General features: G+C 45.9%; 1 protein-coding gene across 1 annotated transcript in view; it reads right to left on the bottom strand.

Moving 5' to 3' along the window:
* LOC138569235 (BOS complex subunit NOMO1-like) overlaps window positions 1–15,085 on the bottom strand; it is a 1,101,991-nt gene that overhangs the window by 868,675 nt on the left and 218,231 nt on the right. Inside the window, exon 14 of the mRNA XM_069647049.1 lies at window positions 13,392–13,523. Coding sequence (XP_069503150.1) covers window positions 13,392–13,523 — 132 coding nt within the window. The remainder of the gene's footprint in view (window positions 1–13,391; window positions 13,524–15,085) is intronic.

Genomic DNA, 15,085 nt, shown 5'->3' with positions numbered 1-15,085 from the left:
CCTCGATGCTACCGGTCTTTGCCATGGTAGCCTTGGACTTCCCTTTGTCGTCCAATGGAGCGACTTTAGGGCTATGGCTTTTTCGAGGGTCTTTCGAGGGGGTTGGGCCGCATTCTCGAAAACCTCCATCTTTTTACGGAATTCTTCCCACTTACTGGGAGAATCCGATTTAGTCAGACAACAAATTTCTTCGGTCGACTCTGAAGAAGATGATGGAGATCTATGTCTCCTCTTCATTTTTTTCGATGATGACGAAGAGTGTCTCGATCTACTCCTAGATCGAGATCTCTTTAAGTGCCTATGGCGATCCGATTCCTTAGAATCAGTCGCTTTCTTGTGTCTTTTTGACGTAGCCTTCTTTGAGGCCTCCCTCCCCACCGACAGTTTAACTCTCCTCTCACGAAGAGCTTTCTCGGACATAGAATGGCAGGACCCGCAGTCGTCGGTTCGGTGACTGGAACCGAGACACCAGAGACAAATCCGGTGGGGATCGGTGATCGACATCTTAGACCCACAATCTGCACACTTCTTGAACCCAGTCCTGGGTGTCGAAGGCGTTGAAGATGACGACATTTTCTTCACAGAAAATAGAAGCGCGCCGTTCGATAGCGAAGCGATCGGAAAAACGGAACTGAAGCAACGAGCTCGGCTCGAGCTGTTTATACAATCGGTGATGTCGACACGGTACGGAGCCCGTCGAGGGACAATCAACGCCACAACCTCGAGCACAGCGCTCTGTGCCGAGAATTTTTTTTTCCGAAGCAGCGAAGCTGGAGATAACAAATTATCACAAGATGAGGAATACATGGTAGGACACAATCCATTCGAAACAGCAGTTTCGACACGGCAGTTGTGCAGCAGAGGAAAGACTGCAAAAACCAAAAGGAAATTGCAAGACGAAATTACCTTGACCTTTTTGACATGGAACCGTTACTTTCCAGAGACCTCGAGAATAGAAAGTGTAAGACCAGGAAACCAGGCTGAAGAATCCTGCATTGTGTGTCGGAGATAGCCAGGCCCTCCTGCGTCAATCAAGGTGGGTAGAATCACCAGCCAACGTGGTTCCGTCCTTGGCTCCAAGAACAAAGTGAAATCAATACAGCCGGTGAGTTGGGGAGACCGATACAAGACCACTCTGTGTTGAAGCCAAGTTGCAAGCAGCAACAGTGTATGGCGAGTGCTGGAACGAAAATTGTTAAAACGCGTGTGATAAGAGACGCACATGAAGTTGAACTGCCGATGAGTGATTGAACTTTAAAGCAAGCTACAATACCTATGAGAGTGGTCCGGAACTGCATGTGTGCTCAATCCACGGTCTCTGTAAGGTATCCAGCTGAGAAGGGAGAAAAATAGATACATTTGGTCCGAGCCTGGTGGAGGGAGACGAATAAATGTGCATTGAAGTGGTCATGTGCCGGATTAAGCAAAATCCTGTGAACAATCGAAAGTCTTCGATTTTGATGAAATAGAGAAAGTTTAGAAAATTAAATGAATTTGGTCCGAACCCGGCAGAGTGAGATCAATTGAAGGTTTTGTGTTAAAGTGGGACTGAGCCCAGCGGAGGGGGATCCAGAGTAAACAGTATCACCCGAGAAGTTGTATATGTGAAAATCCTGAGGAAAGGAACTTGAATGATTTGTCATGTTGCATCAGGCCCTATGAAATAAGAGACTTTGAATGGCAAAGAGATTTTGGCATAGAAGGCCCTGATGTTGAAGTCTTGAACTGCATCCTCATGCTAGAGAAGCTAGAGAGTGTGCTAAGCTCGAGTGTGCCACCTTGTCCCGTGCTGAAAACGTGGAGAAGGGAACCCGACGGCTTAAATATCCTGACATATCATTTTGTGAACACTTTTCTTTTGCACAACATGCTTTCCCCACACTATTTGTATTTAGAAGTAAGGATGGGCAATAGGTTTATTAGTATAGGCCCTTTTATTTTGACAGACTCGACTAAGACTGTGTTATTATTTGATGGTCGTAGCTTGCTCCCGTCTTTACATTTAGGATTAGATAAGTGTTTTCCAAACCCAATTGAATTTCAAGAAACACCCTAACTGTGATCACTCGTGTCTTTACTGTGATACCATGCCTTCCTTACAGTACATAGTATGGACAGTGATCAGGTGATGCAGCATCTGTGTTTGTGTGGTGTGGACTTTTGAGGCCTCTTAGAACAGAAATGTACAACTTGGAAGGTGTGGGTGTTCAGGAGAATTTTCATTTTAGTGCTTAATTCCTCGCACCATGGAGACCCCCCAGCTCTTTTGCTGGACTTTAGGACTTTTTAAATTTTAACCCTGGAGTGAGTGAGAGCTTTTTCTCACTCTCTCATGTGTTTTGACCTGATTCGGATTATATGTTTCTTTGGTTTGGAGTCCGACAAACTCCATGGGCATATACATTTTATATGGTGACACACCGCACCTTCAGTGCAGTGCTGCAGAGAAATAATTTTGATTTCTCATAAGGTTTAAATACATTTTCTTGTGAGAACTACTGTTCCCAAGAATAGTAAAGTGAAACTGACTTTACTTATCTTTTCTCTTTGTAGGTCCAACACACACCATCTTATCTGGTAATTATCCTACCATACAGAAATGAGACACCCAACACCTGACCTGCCAACCGCAGAAAGATCCCAGGCGAATGGAATAATATCCAATGCACATTTGACTTTGGGGACAAGTTGTGATATTAATGTTCCACCATTACCTTTTCCACACCCAATTTCAAAGAAATTGTTCAAGTTTATCTTTTTTGTTAGGCTGCATTCCAATTCAGTGGCACAAACAAGACAAAGCCCCATTCAGTCCATAGCACAACAAGAAGGGCAGGCTCCATAGAACACAGCAAGAAAAGGGAGGTCATAAACCATAATAGAAGCACAGCAGCAGGGTGACAGTCTGGAAACACATTCACTACTGAAAACAGCAAAAAGTAAAGGAAAACCGTATTGCCCAGAAATAACACCCACCCCAGCACCAAACACGGCAAGAGGGATCGGCCCCACAGATTTCCAGCCAGCCTACGCCAACCCAGGCCGTCCAACAAGGCTCTCGTCAAGATACTCTGCTCTTTTTCACCCATTCCCTGCAATAGGTATCGGCTACCTAAGAATACTGCAATTAGTGACGCAATCAGAACAAATACACCGCCTGACCACGATGCAGCGCTTCTTAGACACCAGGAAGCAGATACCTGACCCATCCATTGCAAAAGTAATCCCAGAAACTACTCCGGAATCATCGCAAACTCACACAACCTCCAGGCCAAGACAAAACTCGCCCCTACAACGTCGCATAAATAGAAATAAACCTAAAATAGAGACAACCATAACAGTTCCATTGGTCTTAGATTCAGACACACAGACATTCCAACACCAGAAGAACTCCCTCCACTACAATTAGCAAAGCCTCTTGAGGTAAAAGAACAAGTTACTTCTTACCTTGTAACGTTCTTTCGACGGGATGTTCCTCCGACGTATTCCTCATCTTAAATATATCCTTCCAGCTCTGCTGGCCTCGGAAAATTTTTTTCTAGAGGGCGCTGCGCGTCAACGTCCCTCGAGTCGATGTCCCTCGACAGCCGCCGTATCGACGCTCGACGTCATCCTGCCTATAAAGGCCGCGCGCAGCATCCGTTGCTCAGTTCCGTTTTGTAGCCCACAGTATTACTGTCTGGACTAGACTAGTCACCCTGAAGGAGCGTAAGCTGCAACAACAAGGGAAGTAGAACTGCGGGGATGGATGGGAGGGTCGATGAGGAATACGTCGGAGGAACATCCCGTCGAAAGAACGTTACAAGGTAAGAAGTAACTTGTTCTTCGAAGGGATTGTGTCCTCCGACGTATTCCTCATCTTAGGCTCCCATAGCAGTATTCTATTATTGGAGGAGGGAGTACTGACTTCACGCTGTCTTCTATTGATGAATAGAATGCAGTACAGCCCTTCCAAACCTAGTCTCTTGACTAGAGGAGGAATCCAGATTGTAAAAACGTGTAAAGGTATGGACAGACGACCATGTAGCGGCCGCACATATGTCTTTAATCGGCACGCCTCTTTTGAGGGCCGATGAAGCTGCAATACCTCTGGTCGAATGAGCCCTAAGGTTTTGAGGGGGCTCTTTCCCTGCCAGTTTATAACATTCCAGAATGGCTAGAATGATCCATCTGGAAATGGTCTGCTTAGTTATTGGTAACCCCAGCTTGTGACCTGCGTAACCTACAAACAGCTGGTCTGCCTGTCTTATTCTGGCTAGTCTACTAATGTAAAAACTTAAAACCCTCCTAGGGTCTAGCCTGTGTAACCTCTCTTCCTCTTTCCCCGGGTGAGAAGGAGGATAGAAAGATGGTAGGGTAATCTTCTGAGAGATATGGAATTCAGAGACTACCTTTGGGAGGAAATTAGGCTTCACTTGCAGGACAACTTTGTCTTTGTGAAAGATTGTATGAGGGGGTTTACAAGAAAGAGCTTGTAATTCGCTCACCCTTCTAGCAGATTTAAGTGCTATTAATAAAACAGTCTTAAGGGTAAGGAATCTTAACGAACAAGAATGGAGAGGTTCGAAAGGTGTACCCATCAGGAAAGTTAGTACTAAGTTTAAATCCCATAGGGGAACTTGGAATGGTCTTGGGGGATAAACATTGGTTAACCCCTTTAGAAACTGTATTACCAAGGGTAATTTGAAATAGGATGGTTCCTCCGCAGTACGCTTAAAGATAGATAGCGCTGCGAGATAGCCCTTAATGGTGCCAACTTGAAGGCCTGAATTTGCCAAATATAGTAGGAAGGACAAAACCATTGGTGTACCACATGAAAATGGGTCGATATTCTGTTCTCTACACCAGCTGCAAAATCTGTTCCTACGGCAGCGGTATAAAGACTTTGTTGCTGGCCTCCTTGCCGAAAGCAACACCTCCATTACATCATCAGGGAGGTCCCAATCCTTGTACCTCAGCCGTTCAGAAGCCAAGCGTGAAGGTTGAGGGTTTTGATGTCTGGATGGAGAACCTGACCTCCCTTCTGTGAGAGTAGGTTCTCTCTGAGAGGAAGTCGAATTGGAGGGCAGATGGACAAGTCTAGAAGGTCCGGGTACCACGTTCTCCTGGCCCAATCCGGGGCAATTAGGATCATGGTTCTCCGGAATCTTCTCAACCGCCTGATCATTTGAGGAATGACAGGGACCGGTGGGAACGCGTACAGAAGTGGAAACTCCCAAGTCCACTATGAACACGTCTCCCAGAGCTCCTCTCGGAGGAAATTCCCTTGAGCAGAACAGGTCGCATTTCCTGTTTAGGCTGGTGGCGAACAGATCTACCTGAGGGGTTCCCCAAAGGGCGAAGATCTCTTGAAGGACTTCCTGAGCTAGCTCCCACTCGTGGGAGACTGTGTTCTGCCTGCTCAGAGCGTCCGCTGTCAAGTTCTTCTCTCCGGCTAGGTGAACTGCCGATAGAGAGATTCCTTCTTGGATTGCCCAAAACCAGAGCTGCATCGCCTCTCTGCACAGGGGTAGTGATCCTACGCCTCCTCTTTTGTTGAGGTAATGCATGGCCACCGTGTTGTCCGTCATTATCAGGACGTTCTTCCCTTGTACAACTGGCAGGAAAGCCTTCAACGCAAGTTTGATGGCTCTCAGCTCTAACAGGTTGATGTGTAGTCTGGACTCCGATGGAGACCAACGACCGCTGATGGTCAAGTCGTTGGCGTGGGCTCCCCACCCCGTGAGTGAGGCATCCGTGACTACTGTTATCTCCGGCCAGGGTTGCCAAAACTGTTCTCCTTTCAGAATGTTCTCCTGACAGGCCCCCCACTGAAGGTCTCGAGCCACCCTGTCGGGAACCTGAAGAAGATCTGTCATTCTCCCTGAGAATTGTGACCACTGAGTCCTCAGTGCCCACTGGAGGGATCTCATTCTCAGGCGAGCCTCTGGCACAAGGAAAATGCAGGATGCCATGAGGCCTAGCAACCTCAAAAAGTCGAAGGCTGGGAGACGTTGGGCATGTTGGAACTTGGTAACCATCTGTAGAATATCTTGAGCCCTCACCTCTGGTGGCGAGGCTTTTCCCAGGGAAGTATCCAGGATCGCTCCTATGAACTGGAGTCTCTGCGATGGTATCATTTGAGACTTCTTTAAATTGAGGGAGAAGCCCAGCTTGTGAAGGGAGTAGCACACGTGATTTAGCTGGATCTGAGCTTGCTCCGGAGAAACAGCCCTGATCAGCCAATCGTCCAGGTAGGGGTAGACGTGAATCCCTTCCCTCCTTAGACTTGCAGCCACTACCGACATTAACTTGGTGAAGACCCTCGGGCGGAGGTCAGCCCAAAAGGCAGTACTCGAAATTGATAGTGAGAGTTGCCAATTGCGAACCTCAGGTATTTCCTGTGTTTGAGATGGATAGGCACATGGAAATAAGCGTCCTGAAGGTCCAGAGATACCAACCAGTCCTGAAACTGAAGGGCCTGGAGGATCTGAGAAAGAGTGACCATCTTGAATTTGTCTTTCCTGAGGAATTTGTTCAATTCTCGCAAGTCCAAAATGGGTCTCAGTCCTCCGTCTTTCTTTGGAATGAGAAAGTAAGGGGAGTACCAGCCCTTGTTCCTCTCCGCTACAGGTACCGGTTCTATGGCACCTTTCTCTAGCAGGTCCAAAATTTCCTGCAAGAGGAGCGGATCTGGAGCTTTCTGAGAGCTGATCCCCGGTGGATGACTCTGACGTATATGTAGGAAAGGCAGGCAGTAACCTTGGGCGACTGTTTCCAATGCCCAAGCATCTGACGTGATAGCCTGCCATACCGTCAGATGTTGAGTCAACCTGCCTCCTACAGGTGTCCTGTGAGGGGAGTCCTCAGAGTGGTTTTGGGGCGGCTGATGCAGATGCCGATGGTAAAGAGGCACCTGCTGTTGCTGCGGCTTTAGAATATCTACCCCGTCCACCTCGGGTAGTTCTTCTTTGACCCCTTTGAGCCGGTCGTCCTCTACCTCTTCCGAATGAGGAGTAGAAGCGAAAGGACTTGCCCCTCGCAGAGGTTCCTGTGGGACGAAAAGGAGTCTGACGGATTGCAGCTCCTAGGGATTTTGCTGCTGCTTTTGAAGTTTGCAGTTTCTCTAAACTGTCATCCGCCTTTTTCCCGAACAAAGAAGAGCCATCAAATGGCATGTTCAAGAGCCTGGCTTGCACATCTGGGGCAAAACCCGACTTTCTCAACCAAGCGAACCGCCTGGTTGATGTACTTGCCGCCATTGCTCTGCTGATACTGTCAGCCGAATCAATGCCCGTCTGGAGGGATTCGCACATAGCGTCTTTACCGTCCTGTATAATATTCAGGAACGCATCCCTTTCTTCTCCCTCCGGGATGCAGTCAGCCGCTGTAGAAGCACACTCCCAAAGTGTATGGCTGAACCTAGCAAGGGTGCAAGTAGCATTAACAGACTTTAAAGCCATGCTACATGCTGAAAAGACTTTCTTTGCCATAGCATCATATTTTTTATCGTCCCTGTCCTGTGGGACTGTAGGATAAGCCGTCTTGACATCGGTAGAGGATGCTGCTTGTACCACCAGACTTTCTGGGGATGGATGTTTAGACAAGAACTCTGGGTCTGTGGAAGATACCCTGTACTTTGCAGACAGTTTTTTATTTACTGCTGGTATTACATCTGGGGTTTCCCAGTTTGTCATGATCTTTCTCTGAAGAGCTTTATGAAAGGGCACCACTGGATCCTCTTGTGGGCCTTTGTCAAGAATGTCCGTGAGGTCATCTTGCTGGAAAGATTGTGAAGGTGTAGACCACCCCATGAACTCTGTAATCCTGGCCATTAAGGCTCTGTAGGGGGTTTCAGCATGCTCCCCCGGGTCTGGCTTAGCAAAATCCACCTCAGGGGAAGTGTCTAACCCACTTGCCTCATGTAAAGAATCATGAAGATCCTTTAGTCTGCGCTCTTCAGAGGAAAAATCCTCTCTAACCTGGGTTACAGGTCCCTGTAACTCAAATGTGTCTTGTTCGGACAAATCACCCTCTTCTAAAATTGAGGATATAGTTCTCAATTGTTCTGAACTCATAAAGGGAGTAAATCCCATTTCCAAGGCAAAGGGTGCCGAACTTGTCATTATTGGCCTCGAAAACGTCGATGTCGTCGACGCCGAAGGCTTCGAGCGTGGCGTCGAAAACAGAGGTGGAGGCCTCGAGGACCTCGACAGAATTGGAATTCTACTCGACGATATCGACGCCATCGACGCCGAGGGCCTGGGGATCGTCACTGGATGTGTGGTCACCGTGACTTTTCTCGGCGTCGACGCCGGTGTCGATGCCGGCGTCGAGTCGACAGACCCGTGTGTCGAAGGACCCTTCGACAACGGCGTCGAAGACATCGACCTCGACGGAATCTTCGTCGACGGCGTCGACGGAACCTTCGAGGAAGGTTTGGAGGTCATAGTCCTGCTCGAGGGTTCGAGACGCGTTCGAGAGGTTTCTTTCGCCGGGTACTGCGACTCGCGGCGTTTTTGACCTTCGGGTCTTTCGACCAGAGCATCGCTCTCGGCAGTCTTCGAGGGGGTCGAGGCCGCTTTCTCGAAGACGCCCATCATATTTTTTCTGAATTCCTCCCATTCAGCACGGGAACTATGTTTCGTGGGGCAAGGGATTCTTTTTGGCGAAACAGAGGAAGAGGAAGACGGAGAAGGGGATCTTCGACGTCTCCTCTTCGAGTGCTTCGATCTCGAGGAGTGATGAGACCCACTCCGAGACCTGGAGCGTGAATGGTGACGAGGAGACGAATGTCTCGACTTCGTCGACGAAGAAGAAGCTTTAAAAGTCTTACCTTTCTCCAGCTTCCCCCTACGCTCCTTCAGGGCCTTAGCTGTCATGGACATACAGTCCTCGCACTCCGAACAATGGTGTTCGGCTCCCAAGCACCACAGACAATTTCTGTGAGGATCGGTCAACGACATCTTTTTCCCACAATCTCGACATTTTTTGAAGCCGGATCGAGGAGTAGTCGGTTCCGACAAGGAAGCCATCGAGTAAGGTATCGAATAACTCGAGGTAAATAGGTATTTTCTGACTAAGAACTGAGCAACGGTATTCCGAGGCACCGAGTAGCGTGGAAAAACGGAACTGAGCAACGGACGCTGCGCGCGGCCTTTATAGGCAGGATGACGTCGAGCGTCGATACGGCGGCTGTCGAGGGACATCGGCTCGAGGGACGTCGACGCGCAGCGCCCTCTAGAAAAAAAATTTCCGAGGCCAGCAGAGCTGGAAGGATATATCTAAGATGAGGAATACGTCGGAGGACACAATCCCTTCGAAATAGGCCTTCTGAACACCAGATCCATGAACAACCACGCCTAAAGCATCCATGATTACATCATACAGGATGATCTAGACATGTTATGTCTAAATGAGACTTGGCTGCAAGAACCCATCGGCCCAACCATCGACATTTTGGTTCCCCAGGGAGACACCATTCACTATAAAAACAGAGAAATAGGAAAGGGTTGTGGAGTGGCTATAATAGCCAAGCAAGATCTTAACCTATTCCCCTCACCTATCCATTGCAATGGATGCAATACTTTCCTACTCAAACTGACCCCCAACTAAAAATAGTTGTATTTATCATTGCAATCTACATACCCCCCCCAATCACTGGCCTCCGACTTCAATGATGAATTGACACAGCTGCTAAATAACCTAAAAGGGTCCAATACAGGGACAGTACTCCTAGGCGACTTAAATAGAGGGAACACCAAAGCAAAAAAGCCACATCTCTTGAGAAAGATCTAAAATCATTTGACTTTCACGTGAATAACTCGGAACCTACATCGATTAAGGCAAACCAACTTGATTGGATAGTTTTCAATAATGTGAAAACTACTATGTTAGGAACAAATCCATGCATGTGTCTGATCACTCTAAAATTGAACTGGTACTGACACCCAAAAAGAAGGTCAGGAACACGAACAATGTACCTAACAAAGTTTGTGGAAGGAGCTTTCAAAAAGATCACGCCCCCTTATCCTGGCACAAGGCATTGAAAACATCATGAAGACAGTAGACGAGGACTCATGCGATAAAATCGTGGCAACATTTAATAACGAATTCCAAAAGCTTATCAACCAACATGAATTGGTTTAATGCTGAAACCAGTACACATAAAAAGGAAAAAAGGAAATGGGATTGAAAATGGCAAAACAATCCCACAGACAACAACAAAGAAATGCAAATAACTGGATAGACTATTTAATAGGGAAAAACTGACCGAAGAAAAGAATAATTATTACAACGTACAAATCAACGGTGCCTCCAGCTCGACTGGCAAATTGTTCCAGATTCTGAATCAGTAGAAAAACCGCTGACACTGTCCCCTCCATTTCTGCTATCACAGGAAGACTGAGAAGATCCAAACAGCCTTTTACAACAAAATTCAAAAAGCTAGTGAAGTCATAAAATCCTGTAAGGTGGATGTCCAACCTTCCCAACTCCCGGATAACCTAGAGCAAACCCCCCAAGAGAAGAGTAAATTCAAGTTCTCACCTAGCTCCCTAGACAACATGAACTCTGTACTTTCTACCATCAGATGTACGGCCTGCTCTGAAAATATATTACCTCCCAAGCTTATACTGGACAACGCAGAGATCTTTGCCCCTTATCATTGTAGAATGGTGAATGCCTCAGTCAGAGACAACAAGGTCCCTTCTGCAAATAAAACAGTTAATGTTACACCTATAGTCAAAAAACCCAGATTAGATCAACATGACCCTTCCAATCTCCGCCCAATAACGAACTTGAACTTTCTCCTAAAATTCTTGGACACGGTTGCTACTATCAACTCCAATATTATGTCGACATGGAACAACCTCCTACACACCCAACAATCAGGCTTTAGAGGAGCACATGGTACGGAGACGGCCCTGCTCGACCTTCAGACCAAAAAATGCTTAGCATCCTGGACGAGGGAAAAACAGGTGTGCTGATATTATTAGACCTTGCGGCAAAATTTGATTTGCTCGATCATCAAAAACTCCACAAGGCTCTTGATAAATCAGGTAATTGTTCGAGGAGCTATAGACTGGGTAACATCCTTACTTAAATATCAGAGCTCCAAGATCTATTGGGGAGATAACTTCTCTATACCCCGACAGGGGGCCAGCCTATCGCCCCTTTGTTTAATCTTTATCTGTAATGTCTATGTACCCCATTAACCAATTTAGTGGTTGTTTTTTACAAATTTCGCGGACGATACACAACTAGTCATCGAACTGACCGGCTGTCATACCACCGACAATAATAAACTTGCTAGCATCTACAGCTCCATCGAAGCCGGGATGATGACAAACTGGGTTTGCCTCAACGGAAGCAAGTCTGAGCTCATGATCTTTTGATCACCCCAGGCAAGAGCTAAACTAGACACAGATTACACCACCTTTAAGATCAAAGACACAAATATAGGGGTCTCTGACAAGATCAAGACATTAGGTGTCTACCTGCAAGCATCCTTGGGAGCAGAAGCCCACGTTACATACCTGAAAAACAATTGTTGATACCACCAAAGGCTGCTCAATCGCATCAGGCCTGTATTGAGTAAACAAAACAGCACCATTATCGCCAGAGCCACAATCTTATTTAGACTGGACTACGGGAATGCACTGCTGATGGGGGTTAATAAAAAATGCAAACAACAATGTCAGATCATACAGAACAACGCGGTGAGGACAATTACCAGGAATACAAAGGGGGAACATATCACAGAAGACAGAAACTCCCTTCATTGGTTAGACGTGGAAGACTGCATTACCTTTAAAGCAATGACCGTTATCCATCACTGTATATTTGGATCCGCCCCTGTCTACCTAAAAAACCAAATAACCACGTACGGACCTTGCTACACCTTAAGATCCAAGGCGCAATGGTTTGTGAAAGTAACTCACTCCAAAAAACCCAATGGACTTGGGCGAGCCTTACCTACTAAAGCGACATCAAAGTGGAATGAACTCCCAAACAGCCCAAGGCTAGAATCTAACTACCTATCCTTTAGGAAGAAACTGAAGATACTGTTGTTCAAATAAAGGACCTGCATAAATACTAAAGCCCATGTAAAGTTAATCTACTCAGGACCAGTAATCCTGCTCTGCTGTCCCGTCACTTTCCTGTTGTCCTTGTCTTTATGTAATGCGCCCTGATGCCTGCTAGCTTCGGCGCTATAGAAATAAATAAAAATAAATGTGGAGTGCTGGGGATGGGGGGTTACTTAGTAGCCCCTTTTCCAACCTACACATGTAACATTTTTTATGTTACCCTCACTACTTTAAGTGGCAGTGGTTTAATGTTCCTACCATTGTGCTTTTCTACCGCAGGCTGAATCCTCTGCTGCAGTATAGCACCCATGGGTGACCATTGTGTCAAAATGGCCCCAGTCTTTTTCTTCTCCCCATTTTCTGTTTTGTGAAGTCTTTCTTGGGTTTTACTCTGCGCGCCAAGCCAGGTTTGAGCCCTTTGTACGTTTTGCCTTTGGCGGGCTTCAGTGTGTCTGGTAGGGCAGATAGTGAGGGAGGTGCCCAAAACTCCCCTGTCCTTTGTCTCCAGGGAAACCTGAATATACCCAGTCCTGATGGCTGGCTGTCCTTCGAGGACAGACACCCTGCTGTTTAAGTGACAGCTAGGCTGTGTATGAAAGGGAGAAACCTGCTTAAAAGGTGAGAGTTTTGGGACTGAAGACAGAGTCGACCACTGGGAAGAACAACCCGACAAAAAAAACATGACCGAAGCTTGCTGCATCCTCCTGGACCTTTGAATTGCCAGTTGAAGCCCTGCTGCTGTACTGAAACTCTTTTTCTAATCAACAAGTGAAGCTCCGGAAGGGACGACTTCTTCCCTTGGGTTAGGCAAAGTGCTGCTGATCAGAAAAGAGCCTGTAGCTGCCACAGAGCTCCAAATTGCTGTGCAGGAGTCCTCTACACGTCCCACCTCTTGTCCCCACGACTGAGGCCCAGGAACACAGGATCTGCATCACTGATTAACGTCATCAGGGCAAAACAACGAACCCGAAATTATACTAAGCAAAGCACAACATTGCATACAATTGTTTTAAATAAAACCTGGAATAATGAATACAATTTTTCCTAAATTGGCTAGTTAAAGTAGAAAACTGTTTAGAATGAGCTATTTTACAAAAGACTCCATATTGGATTGCAGAAGTAAAAAAGGGTGCAAATATATTTGTGATCACATATGTACACAGACTTTTGAAAAAAACTTGTGCTGGTGTAAAAGTTAAGGTATAGCGAAAACAGGTCAAGGTCACAATGACTATAGAGCAAATATACGTATGTAGACATTACTTATGGAGCAGACTAGAATTATGAATAGTCAGGACATAAGTCAACATAAACAATTCTTACTTTTGTATTTGCCGGGTAAAACATTCTCAAACATGAAAGCAGCAGAGTTGGACTTTCCAGAAAGCTGAAGATTACGCTTCTCTCCCTGACGACTCATGGGCTGCATAGTGACTGCCAGATCACCACAGGCATCTTTAAAAAAAATTAAAACAATAAATAAAACGTATTAAACATGGGCAGAACAAAACCAAATGAAAACCTGCCAAAACGTCAATTTAAAATGAGTGCTTGACGCACCAAAGGGTAACTCCTAATAGATGAATAAAACAAATTATAATAAAGCAATTCAGTGAACATTATAGCTTTAATTTTTGGACATTTTGAAAAACGAGAGAATGCTACTATTCACTTAGTTGACAATATCCCTATTACCAAATCACTTTGGTTTTAGGGTAATCTTGCTTGCCACAGAGTTCAGGATATGTAGAATTATAGAATGTAGCTGTCAACTACGGGGAAAGACTCCATCGAGGACTTCAGAGTCACATCTGATTGAAAACAGAAAAAGTTGTTGATGATTTCATTCAGAACCCAAAAGCGGATACCTAGGAATCCACAGCTACCACTCTTTAATTTTATATTATGTATGCCCCCCCACCTCCCAGCCTCTGTTTTCTATGCCCTGAGTTGGTACCAGCATTTTATGGGTGGACAGAGGAAGCACATGGGTTCTGTAAACAGAGGTGGGGGGGGCTTCTATCTCCCCACCCATAACAAAAACAAAAATACCTAGCATCCTGACCTCCAATTTACACATCGCTTTTGTTAATCATCCCAAGCAAAACAAGAAACACCTGGCAACCTGGCACCCACCACAGCTCTCTGTGAGCCACAATTCCGAGTTAGTCTGAGCTGCAGCACCGTGATGTCGATGGCAGTTCAATTATTTTCAGCAAAGTAACTGCAGCTTTGACAAACTATGAGAAGCACTAGGTCTGCGGTGGCAGGATGGGAGTTGTGGTTTATTTCTTCTGTTTTCTGCATGTTCCAGGTGACCCGAGGAAAATGCAGTATCCCCTTACCATGATCATGGCAGTTTACTGTGAAAGTCCTGATGCTCTGCAGCGGCGTCACAAAAAGTGTGTAGAAATTTCAAAAGAAATGTTGCAAATGGCTTACACAATATGAACTAGCTGAAGATCACTTATTTACTATATTCACAATGTGATAAGCAGATATTCTTGCATGCTTACTTGAACTATATAGTTCTAAAATGATTTTATGAAACGACACAGCAGTGATTAATTAACACATTAGCACACCTGATAAGGAAAAGACCCACACAAGTATTGTTAGGTCCAGGGACTAACAAGTGAACCCAAAAGGAAATTGCAAATGGAATCATACCGGTCCATAACAGCATATCACATAAGGTGGGAGGTGCTGCAATAGGAAAGCATAGAAGCCAAAACAAAGGGGAGGGGTCTCCCCAAACTGGAACCTTACAAGACGAAGTCTCACTCACCTACAAAGTCCATGAAAAAAAACCTAGCGAGCCAGTCCAGCAGTAGTAGTGCTGAGAGCCTCAGGACAGAAAGGTAAGATTGCAAAAAGAAAATCTCCCAAACAGTAGGTTTGCATAAGTGATTATCCTGGTGGAGTAAAAGGCTGCAAGCATTCTGCACTGGGAGCAGCCTTGTCTTGAAAACCTGCGGTTCACCTCTTTCATCAAAACTGGGATTTTGATTTGCTCT

This window comes from Ambystoma mexicanum, chromosome 2q, assembly GCF_040938575.1.
Source record: "Ambystoma mexicanum isolate Mex_15411 chromosome 2q, UKY_AmexF1_1, whole genome shotgun sequence".
Taxonomy (NCBI): Eukaryota; Metazoa; Chordata; class Amphibia; order Caudata; family Ambystomatidae; genus Ambystoma; species Ambystoma mexicanum.
The sequence above is the reverse complement of the archived record's forward strand: the minus strand, read 5'-3'. Positions and strand labels throughout refer to the sequence as shown.